Genomic DNA, 26,082 nt, shown 5'->3' on the forward strand with positions numbered 1-26,082 from the left:
AAACGAAGATCATGGCCACTGGTCCCATCACCTCCTGGCAAATAGAAGGGGAAGAAATGGAGGCAGTGAGAGATTTTACTTTCTTGGGCTCCATGATCACTGCAGATGGTGACAGCAGCCACGAAATTAAAAGACGCCTGCTTCTTGGGAGAAAAGCAATGACAAACTTAGACAGCATCTTAAAAAGCAGAGACATCACCTTGCTAACAAAGGTCCGTATAGTTAAAGCCATGGTTTTCCCAGTAGTGATGTATGGAAGTGAGAGCTAGACCGTAAAGAAGGCTGATCACCGAAGAATTGATGCTTTTGAATTATAGTGCTGGAGGAGACTCTTGAGAGTCCCATGGACTGCAAGAAGATCAAACCTCTCCATTCTGAAGGAAATCAGCCCTGAGTGCTCACTGGAAGGACAGCTCCTGAAGCTGAGACTCCAATACTTTGGCCACCTCATGAGAAGAGAAGACTCCCTGGAAAAGACCCTGATGTTGGGAAAGATGGAGGGCACAAGGAGAAGGGTGCAGCAGAGGACGAAATGGTTGGACAGTGTTCTCGAAGCTACCAGCATGATTTTGACCAAACTGCGGGAGGCAGTGGAAGACAGAAGTGCCTGGCATGCTCTGGTCCATGAGGTCACAAAGAGTCAGACATGACTAAACGACTAAACAACAACAACAACAGAGTTGCAGTGTTAGGTCCCACTATGCACAAGGCTTTGCAACACCCAACAACCATCTGATTACTGGCATTTTGTGGACTATGGCTTTGCCTGCATGATTTGATTGAGCACCGCATAGGCAAAAATGAGTCACCTGACATCACTGTGATGTCAGGTGATTGACAGGTGGACAGCTTCTCCCATCTGTCAAACTTGGCCCATGGAGCAGGGCAGGGTGGGGTAGGAGGGAGAAGAAAAGGATCTGGCCCACCGGCTGGATCCAGTTCCCCAGCCAAAGTATATACACACACTTCCATAAAATATCGTATATCACATTAAAAATCTATTTTGAAACTGTTTTTAAAAACTTGGTTCTGCTGCCATTGAATACAGCTGGAGAATTGCTGTTGATTCCAGTGCTATAGGAACAAGCCATTATCAGAATAACAGTGTAATTTCATTTCCTGTTCATTCCACCCTTGTGAAATTTCAGATCGCACAGTTGCTGAGGTAGGCAAAACCAAACGCATTCCACTGAATGCAGACACAATAAGAAATTAAATAAGTGCTGTCACAGCAACCACTGGAAACAATGGTTTAGAAAATAACGTAAACCTCCTCGGCATGCCAGAGCATTTCTCTCTGGGATTTGATACCAGACAGTCAGTTGTCAGTTTTGTTTGCAAATTAGGAATTTTGCTTAAATAAATAAATAAATAAGATGTGTGAGAAATTAGGAATTGCAAACTAAAAACAGATACTGCCTGTTGCGAAACAAGATTTGTCAAGAATTGGCTCTTGCATAGAAAGCAAGATTAATCTACAGTCAATGTATATTACTGAGCAATTTGTTTTTTGTTTCTATCTCCCCCCCCCCCTAAGGAAAGGATAAAATTACTGGAGGCAGAACTAGCTGCTGTGAGAAAAACAGAGATGCTGCTCTGCTGTGTTTCTTCCCAACTTCCTTGTAACAGATAGTTCAGCTTTCCTCAGCCTGGTTCTCTGCAGATGCTTTGGACTACAATTCCCATCAGCTTGTCCAGAACCCACTTAGAATAGCCCTGAATAAATAGCCCTGAATAAAGTGGCCAATGATGAAAGGGAAGGGAAACTTTGAGTGATGGCTTTGAGAAACCAGTAAACAGGACATAGTCCAGGGTTTTGAAAAATAAACAAATCTGCAAACAATGACATTTTGCAAGGGGAACAAGCCAATTTTCTTCTTTGCCTGGGACATAGATTTTGAAAACCATGGCCAAAGAAGGTAGGCACTCATGCCAAGTTCAAAATACTCAACAATCATCATAACAAAGCATGCCATTGGAGGGCATAATGTTCTGGTGAGCACAGCTTCTATGGAAGGGAAGACAAAAAGTGGTTTGCCATTCATTGGCCCTGTCTCTGACCTTCCTACTCTGATCTGTGCTCAGTTCAGTCCTCAGTATCTCCAGGGGAAGGGATTACTGGTGGAGGGCCAGCTTTGCAAGTAAGTCCCAGATTCAATTCCCGGTGTCTCTAGAGTTGGGAGTGTCCCCTATCTGAAACTTGGCAGAACTGCTGCCTGTCACTGAGTGGTATGTGGCTTGCAAACCATCTTAGGGATATTTTTATTGAAAATCAGTGTACAAATTGATCATCATAATTGTTATTTTATTAATAATATTTTCATTACTGTCATAATTATTAATTATACTAAATAGATTTGTGGAGGTCAGGAGCAGGGACAGTGGGTACCAAGGTGGGCACCAACACAGAGCCAAGTTCAGCAACACTGGGAGGGTCTATGGTTCCCCATCGTTGCCTTAAGGGATCCTGAATGGAGTGGCAGCAAGTGGGGAAGCTGGGTCTTCCATCTGCCCTATTTCCTCACTGAAATCACCTTGTGAACCTGCTGTTTGCTCCCAGTGATGCAGTGTTTCAGAAGTGCTGATTTTGACCAGGAAAATAGTGTACAGTGAAGGGTCAGCTCTCCCCCTCTCTATAGTATGTTGATGTTTCTAAGAAAAGAAAGAAAACAACCCTTGGGTTCACATTACAAGAAAAATGACACAGGCCAAATATTAGGAAGAACTTCCTGACAGTAAGACGTGTTTGGCAATGGAAGAGACTGCCTCAGAAGGTGGAGGACTCTCCTTCATCAGAAGTTTCCCGCGAGAGGCTAGATAAGCTGGCTACTATCAGAGATGTTGTAGAAGTGGATTTTCTGCATCAACACAGGGTTGGGCTTGATTACCTTCCCGATTCTGTGCTTCTTTAATTCTATAACTAGCATGCGAGAGACCATAGCGTGGTAGACATAGTGTCTGATTTGGGGGCCAATCTGGCATTTTGAAACAGCCTTGATCTAACTTGGTATGATCCAGGTCCAAGCCAGCCCAGATCTGGACTCCAAAGTGAATCAAGGGCCTTGCACAGTCTTCAATTAGGGGTTTTTTTTTATTAGAGGACAATGAGATGCACACAAGCAGCCTACATGTGTTTATTCCTCTTAGGGTTTTATACCCTAAATAAATATGTTGTTGGGAAAGGGAGAGAAGAAGACCCTCCTCTACTTGCCAACTGACCATGCCCCCTACTTTGAGAGCCCCAGATCACTCCAGATGGACCCAGTCTAAGCTGGGGCTGTCTCTACATGCTTCAGCCGAATTCTGGGTTGGCCCAAACTGGTTCAATCATCAGAAGCTGATGCACAGTCCTACTGTTGAGTGTTATTGAAACCAGATCTGAGAACGATGTCCTTCCAGATGTTTTTGCAGAGCAGCTACCATTATCCTTGACCACTGGTTGGGACTGGTGGGAGCTGTAGTCTGGCAGCATCTGGAGGTCCACAGGTTTCCCAGTCCTAGATTAGTGGTCCACAGGATACAATGGGAATAACCCTATAAATGCCACCATGAGCTTCTTACAATGAGCATGATGCAAATGTGATAACTAAAATATATCTCAAGGGTGATTCCCCCCCTCCCTGAAGATCAGGAGACAGACTGCTTAGCTGGAATGGAATGCTCAAAAATAACTTTTTGTCTGCTGGGATGAAGCTGGGTTTGGTTGATGCTTAAAAGACAAATATCTGCAGAATTGCTGTTGGTTGATGGTTAAGACACACATTAAATCCCACTCCTGGTTCTTGGCAGTATCTGCTTTCTATCTCCAGTATCTCCTGTGTTAGACAAACGAGGAAGCTGCTGCTGGTACTGGCTGAGAAATGGGTAGATCAAATTTAATTCTTAATTGGAAAGGGCAGCTGAAATGTTAAATAATTCTACAGAGCAAAAGTTCAGAAAAGTCTGAAGCATTTTGGAAAGAAACACTATTGAATAAAGATGTTGCCTCTCCACACACGGAACTATTTTATGACTTCTAGTGACCCAAAGTTAAAATATAAATAATGATAAAGAGCTAAATGTTTGAATAAACATTTGAAGAACTAAACACACACTGAGTTCTCATAGGAAGATCCTAGTTGGATGGGATCAGGGGCCCACCGTGATCAGTGAAACTCTGGGTAGCCTGCAAGTCGAGCACAAAGGCAGCAATTGCCATCCATTGGTTATCCCCTGAACCGCAGCTTGAGGCAAACTGCTTCTGGATACAAGATGGGATGTAGCCCAGAACCTGCTTTAATATAAATGCCTCTGCTGTGCGAAGCAGGGTCAACCTCAGTGGGGTGGTCCCTGAAGAAATTCTCCTCTTTGGCTCCTCACTTCAGGGACACACAAGGGGAGACCAGGCACTATAGGAGACAGGCATGTGACCCTTACCTAAGGTGAGAGCCTGTGGGAAGGGAAGTTTCATTTGGTGGGTTCCCATTGAATGAAATATGGGGGAGGAGAGCTGTAGTGATATTACTATTTTCCACCTCATAGTGTGAGGGGAGTTGCAAAGATGCTGCCCCAATTTCATTGGTGGTGGGCAGAAGAACTTATAGTTGGAGTGGAGTGTCTGATCATCATTCTAGATGCTTGTTCCTGGTACCCTGTTTCAGTCACCCAGAAGTTACCAATGGCTTATCCACTCTGGTTTGGTGAGGCTGTCAGTGAATGCCAGTCCAGTTCATAATAAGACTATTCCCATCCATTACTTATTCCAAACTCAATGCAACAATTTAGATGAAATACTTCATTAACAAGCAAACACCCATATATGTATAAGATCCATCAAATGAACTTAACATTCTCAAATAGAACAAGCTAACTGACAGCCTTTCTCTTAATAGTCTATTCTTCTTAAAGATACATTAACAGAGTTGTGCGCAAAGGGAGCTGCAGAATTGGAGAGAGGTGGCGGCATGGGCATGGGGCGATCTAGGTGCAAGGGAGAGTTGAGAAAAGTAAAGAGGAGGGTGGAGAAAAAAGGAGTGAAAGTGAAAATTGGGGAGCAAAGGGGATTGCAAAAAGGAGGGAACAGAAAGCATGGGAATGGGATTGAAGATGAAAGCAGGGTCATGAAAGGGTCCGAAGAGGAGGAGGGAGTCTCTCCCTAGTTGGACAGAAGGTGAAAATGGTACTTAGCAATGTGTGGGAGAAGAAAGATGTGGGAGATTACCATGGGAATGGCTTGTGGGGTTGCAGAAAAGGAGGGAGAGGGGGCATGGACATGGGGGTGAAGGTGAAAATGGGGAAAGGGGGACTGCAGAATAGAAGAGAGAAACAGAAGGGAGGAGGGACCCGACACCAGATCTCCATCTCCAGTGTTGTTGGGAATGGAAATCCAGTGTACCATTTGGTCCCTGGGATAGCCTCCCGGGAGCCAAATATTTTAATTCACAAATAACAACAAATTTATTAAAGATTATATAAACACCAGGCATATTTTCGCTCCAACAATCTTTTTCAGTGGCACAAGGAAATAATGCACAATCCTAGCCTCACCAACAAGCACATTGTGGGCAATTTAAACAAAGAAATAGAATTTAAAAGATAATGAAATATTTACACAGATTTGTGGGCCACTAACTACAGGTGTTTGACTTCCTTTCAATGATACCTAATGTACAGAACAACCTGAACCATGTCTTCCCAGTGCAATTGAATACAATGCAGTTTATTCCCAGTTAAATGGATTAGGATTTGTATTGATTTGCATTAAGTTTGCTACTTCAGTTATTTCAGATCAGTCCAGATGTTTGAATAAAATGCTTCTTTATGTATTTCTGATCCTGCTATTGCTGATTACTGTGTAAAGGTTTAATTCTATTTTTTTTTATATATTAAGAATATATTTGAAATTATGTTTTGTTTCGTTTTTACTCCCAGAACGCTGAAAGTTGTATAGCATAGATTTGGAAACGACACCCTTACATCTGTCAAAAGGTGCAATTCATCTATGCCATTCCATCCCATTGTTCCAAAAGAAAGGGGGACATTTTGGCATGCTTACGACACTGTAAAGTGAAAAAAAAAATGTTTTTATTAGAGTTCTGTGAATTCAGAGTTACCTGTTCTTTAATTACGCTGGGCAAGCTTCCAGGAAACTCTTCTAAAACAGAACACTTGAAAATTCTAATTTGGGCCACCCACAATGACACCCCTTTTCCTGCTCTACATTAACTCTGCTTACTGATGGATATTTTATTTAATTTTCCTTTGGGGAGGGGGGTGAAGAGAGAGAGAAAGAGATCCATGTCCTGAATCACAGCTTTCCCCTTGTTCATTTTGCAGCCATCCAAGTGTTCAGTGCATTAAGACAGAAACTCGTGATATTTGGAAGCTGTCCAAAGGAATTTGCCCACTTTCTAGGATGTCTCTTTTGCTTTCCTGGCTTGGAATTCCCCTTTCTAGTGTGTGTGTTCATGTGTGTGTGTCTTTTTCTTTTTAAAAAATTGCTGGTGGTGACATTGGAAAAGCTAGTCATTTAATCTCTATTCAAATCCCAAGCATTAGCCATTAGCGATCAGTGAACAAGAACAGAATCTCAGAGAAGGTGCTGTGTGTTAGCCCTTAAGCACTCAGTATGGAGGTGCAACCTTCATTCTTCCCTGGAATCCGGATCAGGCAGCAAAGCATGGAAAATACAATACAAGGATGTCAGCAGGATAGCTAGAACTTCATTTGCAGTGCCAGGAGAGAGGATATCCTAGCAAACATAAATAAATGTGTAGAACTAATCAAATTAGGATGACCATGCTGTGCGGTACAGAGCAATTCATGAAAGCAGAAAATTGCTATTTAATATTTGTAATCAAAGCATCTATTCGGGACCGGAGCAGTTTGAACACTTTGCGGAAATGTAAACACTGATCTCTCTTGATTTCACTGAGAGTTTGGGGTTCAAGATGGAATGTGAGTTCAAGGCCTTTGTTCCATCTTAACCAGATTATGAAGCTGTGCAAAATGAAATTATCAGGATAACAATAACAACAACAATAATAATATGAATATGCTGACAACTAATTCCACTGAGATTGCTTTTTATTGCTCAGAGCTTGCCAAGATTTGTAGGTCTCAGTCACAGAAATTGTAAGTTTTAGAGCTCTTTGGAGGAAATAACTCTACTCCTAAAACGATGTTTTGAGGCTTCTGCAGAATGTAGAATTTAATACAGAGACTGGGGAGATGATTGGAATTTTATTTTAGGAGTGTTCCTGGCTCACAAGGCACATAAATTAATGGAGGAACCATACCATTTCAAGCCATAGATGTTTGTTGTTACCTAGTCTGTTTCCATGTCAGCTGAAATGTAGTTATCAGTATGGTGTGGTAGACTGTGTCCAGGAATAATTCAGTTAGACATAAGCAAAATCAGCCTTCATTGTGGGATGCTTTAAATGTTATCTTGGCTGTGTGAGAGCTGATTTTTCATGAACTGTTGCTCATCGTCATGGCTTTTGACCTGTGGGGATGCATAATGGTTCATTCTGTCTCCTATGCTATTCAACATCCATATGAAACCATTGGAAGCTGACACAAAGGGATATGGACCATGGTGACTTCAGTAGGCTAATGGCACAGAGTTCTATCTTTCCATTCTATCTGAATCAAGAGAATCTGTGTGGGTGGTGCCTGGAAGCAATGATAGGCTGGATGGGGGTCAGTAAAGTGACGCTGAATCCAGATTTTAAAAAAGTACTGTGGGTGACCAGTCCCTGTGTCCAGGATTTAGGTGGACAACCTGTTACTGGAATGGTTTTATTTTCCTTGAAGGAAGATTTTTGCAGTCTGGAAGAACTCTTGACTTTCAGTCTGTCACTAGAGTCCCAAGTGGCTTCTGTGGCTAGGGGTGCTTATGTTTAGCTTAGGCTGGTTCACCAAATATGGCTGTTATTGGACCGAATTTTTTAGACTTAGTTATACATGTCCTGGAGACCTCCCAACTCAGACTATTGCAGTGAATTCTATGTGGGACTACCTTTGAAGATGATCAGGAAGCTTAAGCCAGTACAGAATTTGATTCATTACCTTCAGTGAGTCTACTCTGAGTATGTCTAGCATTGCATACCACTCTATATGTCCCATTAATCTCTAGTATCTTATCTTCTAATATTCAACATATTCACTATCCCAAATGGCAAGCAAAGAACACAGAAGTTTCATGGTAGGAATTGATGGGAGCATCTCTGATTGATAAAAATGAGGAGACTAGAACTACCGCTTTCACCCGCATGAATTGGCATTGGAAAATGAGGCCAGAGTTGTCACATAACTGAGCACTCCCAAGTTATTTGCTTAGATATACTTAGTGGTTGCCAATGTGTTGCACAGTGAAGAATTTGCTCAAACAAAAGAAGCCAAAGCAAATAAGCTTATTTGTTCTGCATGCCTGTCAGTCCTGCTGATGTTAATATGAATTCTGCATGTGGGAAAAGACTGGAAGGTAAGAGGAACTCTTTATCAACTGTTTAGTGCTGTGACATTGGTTTCTCAGGAGAAAGAGAGAAAAAAATACTTGTTTAAAGGGGTCAACCTTTTTCTGGAGTATCTTAATACTTAATACAGTACTTGCCCATGCAAGGTGAAAATAGATGACCAACAGACATTGGACTACAATTTTCATCCTTGCAGCCATTGGGCAGATGGAAATTGGGGTCCATCAACAACTTTAGGGTCACAGGTTCCATGTCCTTGATCTAAGGAATTCTTTCCTACCCTGATATGGTTATGGTTCATAATTTATATGGGATTAGACAAATTCAGTGAGGATGGGCATTAAGCAAGAGAAGTGGAGCCTGCAACAAAACGTGCAGAACTCCAGTTCAAAGTTGCAGCCAGCCAGGCCCAATTCCAGGATACACCTCCCTACTTCCACTTGCCCCACCACTTTCTCCCACAAAAACCTGCTATTTACCACTGAATCGGAGCAAATATCAGTCATGTTTTCTCCAGGCTGATGTTTACTCTGATTTAGCACTGAAAAGTGGGTTTTTCAGGGGAAAGCAGTGGGGCAAAGGCAAAACCGCCTGGACCTAGAAAGCACAAGACAAGCTTTTTAAACCCATATGAGGAAAGTTGCCCATGCAAAAGTTTCCATCGACCAGATGATATTGCCACAGCGACTGCTTTTTTTTTTTTTAACTAGGGAGGTTGCTCAGGCATTTATTTTGGAAATGGATACATTTTATCAAGAGTGGGGATTGGGGAGAAACTGGATCTTGTTCACACTTTAATGAGAAATGATCTAATTCACGCTTCTCAGGAAAGAAACACAGCCACCCTTCTCTCAATTTTGCAATGTGGTTATCCAACCAATATATACAAAAATGCATATATTAGTGCAAAATGCATCATATTAGGGGAAATGACCAGTAAAAATGTGTGTATTAGTAAAAATTGCATACAAAAATAAATTTATTAAGAGAAATTCTCATTTTAAAGTTGCCAATTTTTTATGAGTCCCTTCCTCTTTTAAACAAATTGAAATTTTATGTGAAAATGTAGAGAACTGACTTTATTATTGGAAAATGAGAAACAGAGATACAAAACTGAAACTGACAGATTTATCTGTACCTAGTTCTGCTTATTGTATTTAGAAAGTTATAATGTGCCTTCTCCAATTTTGTCAAGGCCACCCACAGTAAATAGCAATACCCATCACTCCCAGTGGACAGTTAGGAATGATAGGAGTAGTAGACCAACAACAATTTTGCCAGTGGAGGTTTTTATATCCAAGTCTGCATCTGTATTGGATTTGAAATGGTTTTATACATGACATTGTCCTAATTGTTTCTATATGTGAAATTGTTTTAACAGTTTTTATTGTTAGATCACTTCGAGAGGTTTCAAAGGAAGTGATTAACATTTATTTATTCATTTACTCCTTCCAACAATTGATATGCCATTTAATAACAATGGTCTCCAAGCGGTGAACAACTAACTCAATACTAATGCAGATAAAAGTCATTAGAGTTATAAAATCAGATTTCAGTTAACATTCCTGCTGAAATTCTTTCTTTCTTTCTTTTTTAAGTATTCAGTAGGCACCATTCAGCAAGCAGGGTCTATCTGATTTCAACTGGAATTGAATTCCACAAAACTAGGCCCATAAATAGAATTAAATAAATGATTTGGGAGGGCTGATGTCCCCCTTCCCTGCTACAGAAGGTTGGAAGGGAAAGAAACCATTCCAAGCTAAGGAAGTTATTTAATGTTTATGGACAGGAAACAATGCAGAGAAGTGAAATGTGCTTATTGGGCTGCATAATCACATTGCAAATAAACACCTTGCTTGTAAAAGGCAATTGGACATCTTCTCAGCTAAGTGTTTTTTGGTTCACAGCTATGTGAGACTGGAGCTGCCAAAATGGGCCCTGGCCCCTTATTGTGAGGAAGAGCTCCCCTCACTTGACATGTTTTCAAGTGTTCTATACCAGAACAGTTCAAACAAGGGAGTTTAATCTCAAGTGTCTCCCTTGAAACACAAGTGGCAAAAGCTACACCACAAAAAATAGATTTGGGTGGATTTTCCAAATGTTAACCCCAAAAAGAAGCAAATCAAACCCTGCAATGACTTTGGGTCTAATTCAGCCCAATTCACTTCAAATCTCTTGGGTCATTTCCTCCCCACTCTAAGACCACTTAAATTTATTGTCCTTTGAGAAGGATTCATGTAGGGAAGGCAGAAGTAGCATACAGTTAGGGTCCTTTTCAGATGAAGTCTTTTCTTGCTATTTCCTTGAGATGCTAGTTTTTCTGTGGAAACCCTCCCCCTCAAATAGAGCACCATTCAACTATGCAAACCCCAAACTTGGCATAGCCCTAACATAGCTTTGGCACCTCAGCAAAAATTCAGCCTTTGGTTTAACCAGTGCAAAGTGACTGCAAAGTGCTGTTCAGAGGACCCCAACCACAATGGGTTCATTGGTGAGGGGCTTATTTTGGTTGCACTGGAATTTCATGGTAGAAGCCATGTTTTTCTATATCAAGACCTGTGTCCACTCAACTTCCATGGCATGGTTGAAGAGATATGGTGGTTATCTAAAGCTGGTATGAGCTAGTATGACTTTTCTTTTTAAAGAGGGTTCTGCCGGGGTGCTCAAACCCTGACACCTGTGAAAGGATGCATTGGTGCTAACCCTAAATTCAGTGCTTATGTGTACACAATGAGCACAGTAATCTTCAGAAGACATAGGGACACTGGGATCTATATTATACTGAAGAATACCATAGGCCCATCTAGCTGAGCGCTGTGTACACTGACTGGCAGTGGCTCTCCAGGGTTTCAGGCAGGGGTCTCTCCCAACCCTACCTGAAGATGTCAGAGATTGAGCATGGGCTCTTCAACATGCAGAGGAGGTGCAATATCATGGAGCTATGGCCCTTACTTATTGAGCTTCTGCACTACTCAGCATAGTGAGTAGCTCCACCCAGAGCATCCATGTGCTGGCCCCATGCCTGTTTTCACATCCTCTGCTCTCATGCTGTCCTCGTGTTGGTGGCAAGCCTGCAGAGGTGAGGCCTACTAAACATGCACAGGATATCCCCATTCACAGTGCTAGCAGATGATGTGATAGCAAGGGTGGGGCCAGCATGTATGGTTGCACTCTCTGCTTATATGAACACTTTCTTGGAATGTAGTACATCTTTAGATGGCTGCCACAGTTTTATAGACATGGGAGAGCAAAACAACTTTGGACCCAAACTACTGTCTGAATTTAAGCATCATCCTGGATGTATCTCCAGATATGTGAACTTGGGCAAAAGTCCCCCTATGCTGAAGTATACTTATATTCTTATACATGCACCTTGGCTTGCTATTGGGAAAGGGTGAATCTGTCAATTTTATTTTCCTTCACTTTCTCATTTTTCCAACCTTATGTCCAGTTTGCCAGATTTTCACATCAATTTGCATTTTTTCTTTAAAATCTGCACAAAATATCCACATTTATGTGTTGATTTCTCTTGATATATATGTATTTCCACATGCAATTGGGCCTAATATATGAATTTATTCAAGTAATTTCTCCTAACATAATGTAGGTTTGTACATTATTTTCACTCATTGCTGCCCTAGGATCCCTTGGGAGGACGGGCAGGACATTAATTTAATAATTGATAAATAAATAATATATGCATTTCTGCAAACACCTTTCACACTGGATTTTTTTTGGGTTGGAGAATTGCACCACAAAATTCAAAAAGTGCAGATATACATAATTTTTTATTGAAACTTTACATCATTCAATACATTTTAGATTGTTTATTGGTTCAGAAAGTGCAAATTAATTTGGCTTGCATGAAAATGCAAAGTGAATTCTTTTCTCCCTAAGGTGGTTGACAGGTTCTGATGCCATCTCTTGCAGAAATCTGTGATTGGTAGGGAATGTAGTGGATGATGTTTGTCCAGATAGTGGTGGCAAATTCCAGAGAGGGAAGTAGTGCTCATCTTTTCCAATAAAAATGACACTGTTAAAACTAAGCCAATTATTACAACATATGTTTTCGCAAGTTAGAAGCCACTTCATCCCATTCATGGATTTTAACATCTGTAGTCAGTGAGACAAAAAAATGTTTAATTAGGATGGGAAAACTAGGAAGACAGCACTGCCACCAATTATCACTCTGTTGTGAAGGTCGGTCACTCTTTCATTTCAGTTTTGCATGGAACAGGCACATACTGAGCAGTGATGGGGAACAGTTGACAGGCCAGGATGAAGTGCTACCATATACACAGAAGGGATGATGATGTCATCTCCTGGGCCATTATTTGCCAATCCTCTGCATGACAAATAAATAAGCTTGGGGTCACACCGGATAGCTAGATGAAGATGTCATCCAGTGTGGGGCAGCTGTGAATAAAGGTACTGTATTTTTCGCCCTATAGGACGCACTTTTTCCCCTCCAAAAATGAAGGGGAAATGTGTGTGCGTCCTATGGGGCGAATGCAGGCTTTCGCTGAAGCCTGGAGAGCGAGAGGGGTCGGTGCGCACCAAACCCTCTCGCTCTCCAGGCTTCGTGCAGCTCTCCGCAAGGCGCGGGAGCCCGGCGCTGGGCTCCCGCGGCTTGTGGAGAGTTGCCTGCATGCTGAAGCCTGGGCGCACTGAGCTCAGCGCGCCAAGACTTCACACAGCTCTCCACAAAGCGCGGGAGCCCGGCGCTGGGCTCCCACGGCTTGCAGAGAGTTGCCTGTTCTGGGGGCTGGGGTCAGGGGAAGCTCGGGCTTCCCCCGCCCCAGCCCAGCGCCTAGGGGAAAAATAATTCCCCCCTTTATTTCCCCCCAAAAAAACTAGGTGCGCCTTATGGGACGGTGTGTCCTATAGGGCGAAAAATACGGTAAATCATGGTTGAATGGTTGATGGTTTCCCATTCCAGAGTCATGCCTAGTGTTGAACTAGGACTCAAGTTCAAGTTGCCACTCATCTATCAAATCCACTGGGTCAGACTCTTGCTACTTCAGGGGATTGTTGTGAGGATTAAATGGGTGGGGAAAGCGCCTTCTATGCTTTGCTGTGCTCCTTTGAACAAGTGTGGGATGCAAATGTAATAATAAGGGGTGCTTCCTGAATTGTCACTATTTCACAGGAAGGATTCAAGCACATTTAGGTTTGTGCAACCTAAGTAGATCAAGTATACTGCCACCCTAGTACAACAAATCCACTCTAAAGAAAGAAAAGGGCATTTTGTGGCTAGAAAAGTGGTGGGGAAATGTATTGAATACTATGAAATGAATGAATGAATAACAGGAACACATATAAGCTTACCACAAGCAAATCAGGATGAACGATCATTTTTTATATAACCTCTACACAAACAAATCAGAATGGATGCTCAACAAAGACTGGATATAATCTAACCTCTTCATAGGCTTTCTGCAAGCAAAGCAAGATGCATGCTCATTAAATAAGCTGTTTGGAGTTCTAAATAAATGAAGTGTGGCATTGGGGAAAAAATCTGCTAAATTAATGTTTATGACAAAGGCTCTAGTTAATCACTGTTTCTGCCACAATGAAGCTGCAGTCCTATTATACACTTATCTTGGAGCAAGTCCTCCTAATTTCATCCAACAGAACACATGTCTGAGTATACATGCATAGACTTGTTGTCAATCTGCTTATCTTTAAAATGCCAAAATATTATTAGGGTCCTTCTTGAGTGTTGCTGTTTTGTGAGAGGGAGTCAAGCTCATGCCAACAAATTCAGGTTGCACAATAAAAGTGGACAACAAAAAAATCAGACTACAGTGGTACCTCGAGTTACATACGCTTCAGGTTACAGACTCCGCTAACCCAGAAATAGTGCTTCAGGTTAAGAACTTTGCTTCAGGATGAGAACAGAAATTGTGCTCTGGCGGCACGGCAGCATTAGCTAAAGTGGTGCTTCAGGTTAAGAACGGACCTCCGGAACGAATTAAGTACTTAGCCTGAGGTACCACTGTATTTGCTGTGATGGAAAGTGCACACTGGAAAGTGTGGCATAACAATTGCTTGTCATGATGTGTAACCCCTGCAAACAAATCAGGATGGATGCTCAATAAACAGGTTGTCTGGAAGTCGACCTTGAACTCATAGACCCTAGAAGCAGAGGGCAGGCAGAGGGAGCTAGAGCCTCTTAAGCTTGGCTGGGGGCACAGAAGGAATATTTGAGCAAAAAAGAGACTGGCACTGCAGGCAAGGCTGGCTGATGTTCTAGAAATGTTCTGTGTTTGTTAGCTTTTATTTTGTTCTGTTACCATTTCTGAGATTACTTTTCCCCCCAATCAAGCATAGGTATGGCAGGCATACCTATCAACAATAGCCCATGAAGAAAGCCAGTGTAAAAATCCTCATAGAAAAAGGCAACATCATTCATGCCCTGACCACCTTTCCCCCTCTCCAATACCCCTCTCTCTGGCTATAGTCCTGTTTACACTTGCCTGGGAATGAGCCACGTTTGGAACATGCTTCTGAGTGAACCTGCTTAGAGCTGCTCTGCGATTTACTCCCTCTCCTCCTTCGCCAACGATGATGATCATTATGACCATGATTAGGAGCACAGGAACCTGCCACAACGTCATGACATTGGTCCACGTTGTTCAGCACTGTCTACACCAGGGATGTTTGACCTGCTGCCTCCAAATGTTGTTGGATTTCACCTCATATCAGTCCCAGCTAGCCTGGCCAACAATACCTAGAAGGCCACGACATAGCCACCTGATCTACACTGAGCTCTAGCAAAGTCTCAGACAGGGGTTTTTAGGATTCTAAGTGATTTACAACCAATTACACAAGTTATGATCATTCCTCTGGTGTATTAAAGCTAATACTTTACGTATATCCAATCTTAGTCCTAGTTAGAGCAGCGCCTCTGAAATCAATGGGCATGCCTAACAGATCTATTAATTCCAATCGCTTTGCTCTGAGTAGCACTTAGATCACAGTAGCATCACTTTGTATCCAAAGCTAGTTCCGCCGTCGAAGTTAATAGACACAACTAACTTAGCCTTGGTAACCAATGGGCCTACTGTGCATAGAGCTCGGCTGAATACAATGCAACAACAATAAGAAGAACAGTAAGATTCCAATGGCTGAAGAAGATCAAAGAAACAGAACCCAGGAAAGAGCAGCCCAGAGCAAGGGGAGCCTGCGAAGGGCCGATCCTTCTCTTCTCTTCCCTCCCCGCGCCCGCCCTATCCCCGGTAGTTGAGAGCAGGCGTTGCTGCCAAAGCGCCCGGAGCCACCAAGCAGCCTCCTCTCTCTCTCTCTGTCTCTCCCCCACCCCCGATTGGTGCGCTCCATCGCTGCGCCCCCTCCGATCCGTTTCTCGCGCTCCCCGGGGGCTGCGGCGCGCAGCGAGTTAGCGAGCGAACCGGGGCAGCTGCGCCTTGGGGCCGCCGCGTCCTGGTGGCGAAGCTGCAGCCGATTTCAAAAGCTGCGCGCTGGCCGCGGAGGAGGCGGGGAAGACAGGCGGGCGGGCGGCAGCAGCAGCAGCAGCAGGGCTCCCCTCGGCGCTCCTTTCTGCATGGGCTGCCCTGCGCCCGCGGTGGGCGGTGCAGGCGGGGGATGCCAATCCCCATGACCATCTCCCCGAACATGTGGCGGAGGAGACGGGATCTCCCGCTGCACGTGTCTGCTGCTGCTGCTGCTGGAGGCGGCAGCGGCGGTGGCCGCGACAGGTAAACCCACCGCACCCCCACCCACCCCGCACTCCTGGCCGCCCCCTTCCCAGATGTACCGAGGCGAGAGGAAGAATCCATGGATTGCCTCCTGCTTTTCCTGTGGACTTTGCCCGTGGCGATCGGCGACGCCACCCCGATGCACTCGCTCACCATCCTCTGGCTCGGCAGCATTGCAAAGGTAAGTGGCGGTGGGAGACAGCGGGGCGAGATCCGATCGAGGTTTCCCCACACGTATCCCTGAGATACCCCTCTTTTTTCTCTCTCTTTTTGCAGAGTCTGCAGCTGTGCTGCCTCTGTTGCGTGTCCTTGGCGGCCGCGTTAACCGGTGACAGCGGCGGCATCGGCGGATTCAACCACGGTTCGTACCCTTTTCGCTTGCAATGCGAATGAATGAGCCTCTTTCTCGCCTGTGCGGGAGCCCATGGGAGCAGGAGGCGGGAAGCTGTTAATATTGTTTGGTTGGGAGTAGTTTCACCGGAGGCCACTGTGCAAACCATAGTTCAGCAGGGAAGGACCAGAGTTCAGGGGCAGAGCACCTGTTTGGCAGGCAGAAGGTCCCAGGCTCAATCCCTGGCATCTCCCGGTAGTGTTAGGAATGGGCCCTTCTGAAGTCTTGCAGAGCTGCTGCCTGCCAGTGTGAATGCTCTTGAGCTAGATGGACCAATGCTTTGATTCCATCAAAAGTAGCGATGACTCGATCATTGTGGTGGATTGAGTGCTGGAAGTTGGACTTAAGAGACCAGGTGTGTTCAAATCCTGATTTGGTTATGGAGTTCAATTGAGGGTGTGATGCTATACATACTTTCCTGAGAGTAAACCATACGCAAATCAGTGGGATTTAATTCTGACTAGAGATGTGTATAGGATTGCACTGGTGTGTGTGTGTATTGCCTCAGTGTGGCTCATCTGTAAAAGGGGACCGTTTGAGGGTTGTGACAAGTGAGCAATGCAATAATTGCAACCAACTATTTCTTTGCTGAGACAGAAATGAATAAGAGGCTAAACATTGTGATGGCCAGTTGTGTTAGTGGTTTGGTAAGAGTTGAACAATTTTGGGGAGAACGGCTTTGTTAATGGCTATTGCCATTGATGTTTAAATAATAGAATCATAGAACTGTAGAGTTGGAAGTGACTGAAAGGGTCATCCAGTCCAACAGAATGTTAAAATGGCTATAGAATCAATAGACTATACGAATAGTCTGGAGAAATTGGTAGAGGGATTACAGAATATGTACCCTGATAGCTCAGACCCAATTTAGCTGTAATAGAAGTTCCATTAGTTTCAATATGGAGGATCAAAGACTGGGCTACTTGGAAATTAATGTCACTGGAGCCAGAAGGGCTTGCTTCTGTGTAAATGAAATAGAGGTGGAGATCATTCCTGCTGACTGGTGAACAAAAACTGGTGAATATCAGTCTCTTTGCACAGCTCTTTCAGCAATGTGGAAAGAAACCAGTCAGAAGTGTGAAAAGAAAGGAAGACAATAAAGAATATGTGCTTAAGGATTTGTAAGAAATAGATCAAGTCTCTCTCTCTCTCTCTTTGAAACATCTCAGTAGAAAGAATTTTTACACTTTCAAAGCACTTCCAGCCTTCTGCCCAAAATGAAAGAAAGAGAATGAAATGCTAATGTAATGTAGCAGTGTATTAAAACGTGTGTGAACAGGCAGGCAATGATTCCTAGATTTCAAAGAGAACAGGTGATTGCAGGCAATCATGGACTGAAAACGAAGCTCCCATTTTTTAAAAAAGATAAGTTAATGTTACAAACAATTGCATGGCATGCTTTAGCACTCCAGCTCATATTGCAGAAGAATACAAAAAACCCTACTCATGTTCTGTATGGATATCTATATGCAAATAGATTCAGCAGGATGTCCAGCTGTGAATGTTCTGTAGCTCAGGAAGATCGAAGCGTGATGCTCTTGATAGCTGGGAGTGTTAACAAGTACAGTGCGCACAGGACTGGGAAAGGCAAATCCTGGTGTGCCTTGTGTCTGTTCGCTGGGGAATTCCTCCCTCTCGCAGCTGCTTGCATTTTTGGCTACCAGCCTGTTTAGCATCCTGAACTTCTGCCACTGATTAACACCACTGGAAAGTGAAAGGCTTGTGATATATCATTTCCACTGTCTAACACAAAGGCAACCTATTGCTGCTTACATTTAATGGAGGCATAGAGCTGTAGAGATGGAAGAGACCCCAAGAGTCATCTAGTCTAACCCCCTGTAATGCAGGATGGGCTAGTTAGCAATTCTGCACCGCTTTAACTCTATCTCTAGCATTTGTCCTGCTGTACAAATTTGGCAGAGAAAGGTGCTCCGCCAGTTGCTTTCCTTGTTCAGATTATCATTAAGGTAAAAAGAAAAGTTGGATTGTATCCAACTCAGTTTTATTCAAAGTAGACCCATTGACATTAATTAATCTTCACTAATTTTAACAGGCCTAGCTTTGGATATAGTCCATTATGATGATGGCATGTGGAAACAGATGTTGCTGAAGATCTAGAACTCCTAGGTAATCTGGGATTTTTAAAGAAATGCTTTAATTGGAAGGGCAGAATTTCCTACGGAAGCATACTTATTATGACAGCTATTCCCCCACAATGTGCAACCACTGGGGAGTTGGGGGCATATTCCAGGAAATGTTCTCAGTTCATTTAGAACTAAAATCAAGCCTCTACAGAAACCTTTTTCATTCCTTCTGGCCAAACTTCTGAGGGTTCTATTCCAGTGGTGAGCAGGACCAGAGGCAAAACTGAGCAAAGCAATTAATGTAAGATTTACCTTTGGACAGCAGGCTAGTTTACTCCAAGCAAGCAAGAGCCATGATCAGAATTCAGGGATACATTCCATCCAAGCAAAAATGTAAAGGCAGGAGCAAAGTGGGGGTGGGAGTGAGGGGGGTGGCCTGAGGAGAGGGATAGTAGCTTGGGTAGAGTTCTGAGACCCAGCTAGAGAGACCTGCAGAGGTCATACACCCTGCTGGGCCTCCTCTAACTCCCATTGACTGTTTTGACAGGTGAGCGAGTTCACTTACCTGCCAATCATCTGATGCTTTTCAGGTGCTGCTGATCAGCTGATTGCAATGCCTGCAAATTCTGCTTTTTGCAGGAAGTCACATCTTTACCTGATGCACACCTGCTGTCATATAGAATGTCAGGTTCAGGGCAGGTGGGCATGGTTTCTTGGACCCAGAGGCACCCCATTGCTGTACCAAGCCATCTCCTGATTTTCTTTGCTATCACTGCCTATGCTCGTCTGCTGTCCCCAGGCATGCAAGCCATGGCATGAATTCAGACTTTCCACCTGCCAAAATGGGCAGGCAAGTGTGTGAGCCACAATGTCTTGGAGTGGGGGGTGTGTGCTATAGAGAGAGGACCTACCCCTCTGTAGCGCCTTGTCTCAATTTCAAAACCTGGAGCCAGTATTACATGAATATGTAATCCTTTCATGTTCATCCTGTCACCTATAAATGCACATAGGATCATAATCAGGTGGAGTTAGGATGCCAGTGATCAGCAGTGCAGACCAGGTTTAGGAATTTTGTTCTAGGTATATTGCCTCACAATCTTTTCATTGTACTTCTTTGCTTATTTGATCATGAACAAGAAATCACACTGCAGCTGAATTAGCAGAAACAGGCAAAATTTGCAGGTTTGAGGTGATCTTTCTCAACAGGAGGTCAGCTACAACCTTAAAAACCAGACTAGCCAAGCTGCCATTGGTGAGTTTAGTGGAGGAGAACGCTGAATCCTTTGAGACACTAATAATTAAATCCTTTAATCCAGTTGAACAAATTGTGTGCAATTCCTCCTGGGACTGCAGTATTCTTTGCTCTGCTTTTGAGAGACAGAGAGATTGTGCGGGGGTGGGGAAGCCACCTTCCCATTTGTCATCAATTAATTGAAGGGACGAGGGAGAAAAAAAACGACACCTTGGTGATGACAAATGTCTTCTCCAAAGTGACTGTGGGAAACTTCACAGCTACGCCAAGCCGTCTCTCCTGGCGGGAATGATCAGAGGGCAGAGAGGAAACTAGTCCAGTTTTATAATCCTTGTCATTCATGTGGGGCCAGCTGACATTGCTTTAGAAGTATTTATGCATGCATGGCTGTATCAACACAGACTGCAGACTCCCTGTGCCACTTTGCAAATGGTGATAACGAATGTGCCCTACTGAAAACCTGCTTTGCTGCATAAAAATGTCTTACAGAGGTTAATTTTTTAGGCAAGAAAGCAAACTAGCCAACTAATAAATGAACAGGCATGCCCTTGACTCATGAAGGCTGATGGCTAATAAACCCTTTCCCTTTCCAGATTACATCTTTGTCACCCCTGTTGAAGTGGACTCCAGTGGATCGTACATCACGCATGATGTTTTGCGCAGTGCTAGAAGGAAACGATCAACCGTGAGCTCTAAGAGTTCCTTGCACTATAAATTTTCAGCATTTGGACAGGAACTTCTCTTGGACCTCCAGCTTTCGGCCTTTTTTGGCAATGGTTTCACTGTCCAGGTGCTTGGGGAAGATGGCATCGTGCATTCTCAGGAACATGAAGTTGAACAGTGTTTTTATCAGGGATTTATAAGGAACTATAGTTCTTCTTCAGTAGCCATATCTACATGCGTAGGCTTGGTAAGTGTATGCTGTCCCCTTAAATGTAACCTAGCCTCCAGTCCCTTTCCTTTATTGCCTTGGCTTGTACCAAGAACTCCGTTAGGGAACAGTGGAATCCTAAACCTGTTAAAGAGAATGCAGGTGGGGTGGACTCATTTTGACACAGCTATTATGACCCTGCAACATTAAGTTTGACATACAATCCTTCTCCCAACTCCCCACCCCCATTACCTGTATTGCCAATGTAATCATATTCAACAAGAGAGCTATAATTACAGATGATATCTTTCTGTGCTAAACTAGTGGTTATCTTAAGATTGGTTCCTGAAAAGACAAGCCTTCTGAAAGTACTTCTAAGGGCAATTATGTGCAGATGTTAATCCTTGAGAATTTCTTTTCTGCCCAAAATATTCACAGTGTATATATGTGTAACTGGTTGGAAAGGTTTGAGATCCTTCCTGTGTATGTATGTATAGTCTTTGCTCATACTTCTTCTGCTGTTAGCTCTCATTTCCTCACATGAACCACAGTGAAGGGCAGGGAAGCATAGAGATTGTTTTCACTGGAGGCTACTCATTTGATGGCCATCATGACTAACACTCTTACTAAGAACATAGGCTATCAAAAAAGGGTCCAAGTTTTTAATTGCTGCAGTTGGTGCCAACCAATTGTCTATTAGACTCCTAGACTGTGTTTCTAGTCTTTATGGATGTGAATAATTTTGGGGGGAGTGTGTGATGAAATCACGGAGGCTGGGAATGGAGATGGACAATGGATGCTACTGACTGGGGACTGCACTTTAGTAAACTGCAGAAACTTCTCACCCCAGAAGTCTGTTTTTTAAACTTCATAGTTGATGTTCACCAACTAACAGTGTCTCCAGCCTTCCGCCTTCTATCATCCAATACACTCCCCAGCTGCCCCTTTCTGCTGGTATCTGTAAGATTCCAGCGCAGTGCAGGATCCGACAAAGAAGGTGGCAAAGTGAGAGGTGAGGAAAGGCAGGACCAGTCTGGAGGAAGGCAGAGCAGGAGGCAAGGCTGGGCAGAAGTTGCAGAGCTACAGAGAACTCTAGGGATTCAGAGGTTGTGGCAGTACCTTTCTAGATCATTGCCTTGGTATTTGCATTTTTGAGGGGAAAGTCTTTTAAAAATGTTATTAGTGTGGGCTGCTAGTGTCAGAATTCAGGGTCATTGAAGCTCTCTCTCAGTGGACTTGATAATATTGGGTACATCCTTGTCCCTTGCACGTGTGTGTGTGTGTGTGTGTGAACATTAAGGCATCTGTGCATGCAATTTTACATCCCTTTAACTGCTCAGGGGTGTTCTTAACTGTACCACATGTTTTGTTTTTCTGATATGTCTTTGAGAAAGACATAGGGTTGGATCCTATGATATTGATATCAATGCAAAGATTTAGTCACAGCTAACTTAGATCCCATTGATTTCAGCAGAGCATCTGAAAGAGCAGCATGGAGCATCTTTCTGGTGGGGTTCCCAGATGCTGTGTACCCAAAAAATCATATACAAGGCTAAAATGTGTGTAAACATGCATATATTCATGAAAATAACATACAAAAATGCATTATATGAGTGGAAATTGCTTACAAAAATGTCAGAATCATTGGGTTGTATGCAATTAACTTTACACAGAATAGGCCAGTTGACATTAATGGACCTAAGTTAGTCATGTCCATTAATGTCAATGAGTCTACTCTGAGTAGAGCTAACATTGGACCCAACTCATAGCAACAAACAAACAAACATTTAGAGCCAGTTCTTATGATTATACTGTTAAGGTTGTATCCAGATTGTCATATTTTGTGGGAGGGATTCAAGAACACATTGGAAATTTAGGTTTGTGCAACTGAAATGTTTTGAAGTGTTTTTTGCTCCAGCACACCAGATCCACTTCAAAATACACAACAGACTTTTTGTATTTAGGAACGTGATGGAGAAATGCACTACAAAGTGTGGGAGGATTAGTGGGAAGACATATAAGCATCATGCAAACATATTATAGTGAATGAAAATGAGATGACTGCATGTTGCGGAACTTTCCAGCATTCAAATCAGAATGAATAATCAGTAAAGACCAGGCATAGTCTAACCTCTGTGTAAGCTTTGTGCAAGCAAACCAAGATGAATGCTCAATAAACAGGTCATATGGAAGAGTCCCCATTTTTGTTTTGAAGTAAATTGGTACATATGCTAAAAGAATGTTCTAAACCTCAAATCCTAATTAATTACTTAGCAATAGGGTCATGTAGGGTAGCTGAGTGAAAAAGAGACTAGGGGTCCTGCATATGTAAAGTTGCACTTGGTGAAATTCCCTTTCCAACTCAATTCTTCAAAGCATGAGATGCCTGTTTCCTTTTTCAGCTGGCCACCTTTGATTACTATTCACTGTCTTTTAAGGTAACAATATCAGAATGAGATGCTATGTTAATTACACACAACTATGGGTGTTATGGGACGCGGGTGGTGCTGTGGGTTAAACCACTGAGCCTAGGGCTTGCCGATCGGAAGGTCAGCGGTTTGAATCCCCGCGAAGGGGTGAGCTCCAGTTGCTCGGTCCCTGCTCCTGCCAACCTAGCAGTTTGAAAGCACCTCGAAGTGCTGGCGGGAAGGTAAACGGCGTTTCTGTGTGCTGCTCTGGTTCACCAGAAGCGGCTTAGTCATGCTGGCCACATGACCCAGAAGCTGTACGCCGACTCCCTTGGCCAGTAAAGCGAGATGAGCGCCGCAACCCCAGAGTCATCTACAACTGGACCTAACAGTCAGGGGTCCCTTTACCTTTATGCATGTTATTATATTACTTACATGCAACTAAAATTAGCTGTGGCCCTGGTGTGATTTCATCCAGGGTTATTCTCAGTAAGCATTGAATCCCTGGAGTGCAATGTTGGCAGCAGAGTGGATTTGAATGTTTTGTGGTTTCAGAAAAGACTGCAATGATTAAGCTTTTTAAATAGCTTTTGAAATATAGCTCAGAAGTGCAGACAAGAATGAGATACTGACAGTTACATTAAAGTAATGTGCCTGGCTCTTACTGATGAAAATGGATTGGGGAAAATCTAGCACTTTTTTCTTAGGTGAATAAATGAAGTTGCCCAATACTCTACTACTAAGCGTGAGATGGAGATGCAAGATATTCTTCAGAGTGATTTGTCAGAAAGGATTGGGGAGAAGGTTATAGCTTAGTGGCGGACCACATACTTTGTGCACAGAAAATCTTAGGTTTTGTTCCCTGTTTCATCTCTTAAAATGACCTCAGGTCTCAGGGTTGGAAAGACCTATATGAATATTTTTGAGAGCTGCATTCAGAGCCTCCCCAACCTGATGCCCTCTAGATGTTTTGGACTACAACTGTGATCACCCTCAGCCATCATGGTCACTGGTCAGGGATGACTGGAATTGTTGTCCAACCAGGCTGGAATGGACAATGCTTTGATTAGATGGACCACTGGTTTGATGCTGTAAGTTGCCCCTGTGAGTGAATGAGGAGTTGGACCACACCTGGTGGTCCTGATCCTAATGTCAGCTGTTCCCCGTTCTTACATATTCAGGTCTGAATGAGATGCCTTCATTTACTCAGTGTTACCTGTTGCACGGAGAACATAAGTCAATAACCACTTTTCTATCAGTTTGCAATAACAATGCAATAACAATGATCAAGATTCTGTAAACAAGGAGTAGCTAATGTGATGCTTTTGTCCTCTGCACCAACCCTTGCTTAGAGGACAAACAGGCTTTTTGGCGCTGATGTTCCACTCCTGTTACCTACTGAGTCCCACTCCTCTGCTTCTGGCAATTATGGTAGGTTCTACCTGTCTTAATAATGGGAAACCTGCCACCCTTCATATGTTGCTGGACTCCTGACTTCCATTATCCTTGACCATTGAGCATGTTGTCTGGGGCTGAAGGCAGTTGTGAGCCTAAAAACATCTGGAGAACTACAGGTTCTCCAGCTCTCACCTATCTCCTGGAATAAGAAGCAAAGCTCTTGATCAAGGGTGGGACCCTCCAGACATTGTACTCCATCAGCCCCCAGACAGCAAAGCTGATTATCAGGGATGTTGGGGGTTGTAGTTCAACATGCTGTGGAGGACACCATTCTGGCTGCAGGGGTGTAACCATATGCTTGGAATCCTGTGCTGTGATTGAGAGTCTCTTGTGGACAACCACCATTTGTGTCTCCACCCCCCTTCCCTTACTATGTTTTGTCACTTGGCTAGCCTTCTTTCCTATTTGCTTTGTTCACTGCAATTAAACCGAAAGTAGTGTTGCTTCTACATGGTTGGTAGCACTAATCTTTCCATTGTTCCTTTCATTAGCAGTAGCTTCTCCACAATAAAATGGCAGTGACCCATTCTTTTAAGCCTGGAACACCACAATGTGATTTGGAAGCAATTGTATTTCAATAGACTGCAGGGATTCTTTGATCTCACTTGTTTTTTGGTCTCTCTGTGTGTAGTGCGAGGAGCAGCATGCTGGGGAGCATTCTCTAATTCAGCAGTTCAGATGTCTACTTCGTGCTTTTGCCTGGATAGAAAATTATGAAGAGAGAAGAAAAGTCCCTCTATAAGCTAGCTGGGTGGGGGAGGACCGAGGACCTGGTGCTTTACTACAACTCTGCAGTGAGGCTGACACTGAACTCCATGTGTCATTGATTGACATATCCATCATGCTCCGTTCTTTAAAAAAAAAGGGGGGTATAAGAAGTTGGACCTTTGGTCGTTCTAGCTTTGTCTTGTCTACACTGGTGGGCAGAAGCTCTCCAGGATTCCAAGTGAGACACTTTCTGGTATTATAGGAGATGGAACCTGAAACAGTTGATCTAACAATGAGCTATGTCCTCCACTCAAAGAAGAGCAGAGGAAGTGGACTTATCCTGAGTCAGACAATTGGTCCATCTAACTCAGTGTTGTCTGCACCAGGGGTGGACAACCTTTGGCCCTCAGGCCAAATTTGGCCCAGCATCGCTCCCAGTTTGACCCATGACTGTTTCCCATAACTCATGGCCACTTGTCCCACATGCCAGTGATGCCAAGTGTGGGGCAGATAGAGATGCACCTGGATCAGCTGCGTGGATGAGTTCTGCATGTGGGATTCACTTGTGAAACCAATCCCTGCAGAAGGCAGACTTGAAGTCACTGGCTGGTGTACTATTTTTCAAGCCTGCTGCTTGCAAATCAGCTGCACTTCAAAGCACCATGCAGGGCTCTTTGCAAGGCCTTTATAGTACTTTGAAATCTCAGCAATCACCTGACATCTTTGTGATGTC

At 43.5% G+C, this 26,082-nt stretch overlaps 1 protein-coding gene across 3 annotated transcripts in view; it reads left to right on the forward strand.

Annotated features, from left to right (window-relative positions):
* The first annotated feature begins 16,167 nt into the window (after positions 1 to 16,167).
* The window catches only part of ADAMTS18 (ADAM metallopeptidase with thrombospondin type 1 motif 18), a 105,890-nt gene continuing 95,975 nt past the window's right edge, over positions 16,168 to 26,082 (forward strand). For all 3 annotated transcript variants that reach the window (XM_082232276.1, XM_082232277.1, XM_082232278.1), the window contains exons 1-3: positions 16,168 to 16,358; positions 16,454 to 16,538; positions 20,498 to 20,814. In XM_082232276.1, the coding sequence (XP_082088402.1) occupies positions 16,257 to 16,358; positions 16,454 to 16,538; positions 20,498 to 20,814 (504 nt within the window). In that variant the 5' untranslated portion in view covers positions 16,168 to 16,256. The remainder of the gene's footprint in view (positions 16,359 to 16,453; positions 16,539 to 20,497; positions 20,815 to 26,082) is intronic.

The sequence above is a fragment of the Podarcis vaucheri genome (genome assembly GCF_965113315.1).
Source record: "Podarcis vaucheri genome assembly, chromosome: 7".
Lineage (NCBI taxonomy): Eukaryota > Metazoa > Chordata > Lepidosauria > Squamata > Lacertidae > Podarcis > Podarcis vaucheri.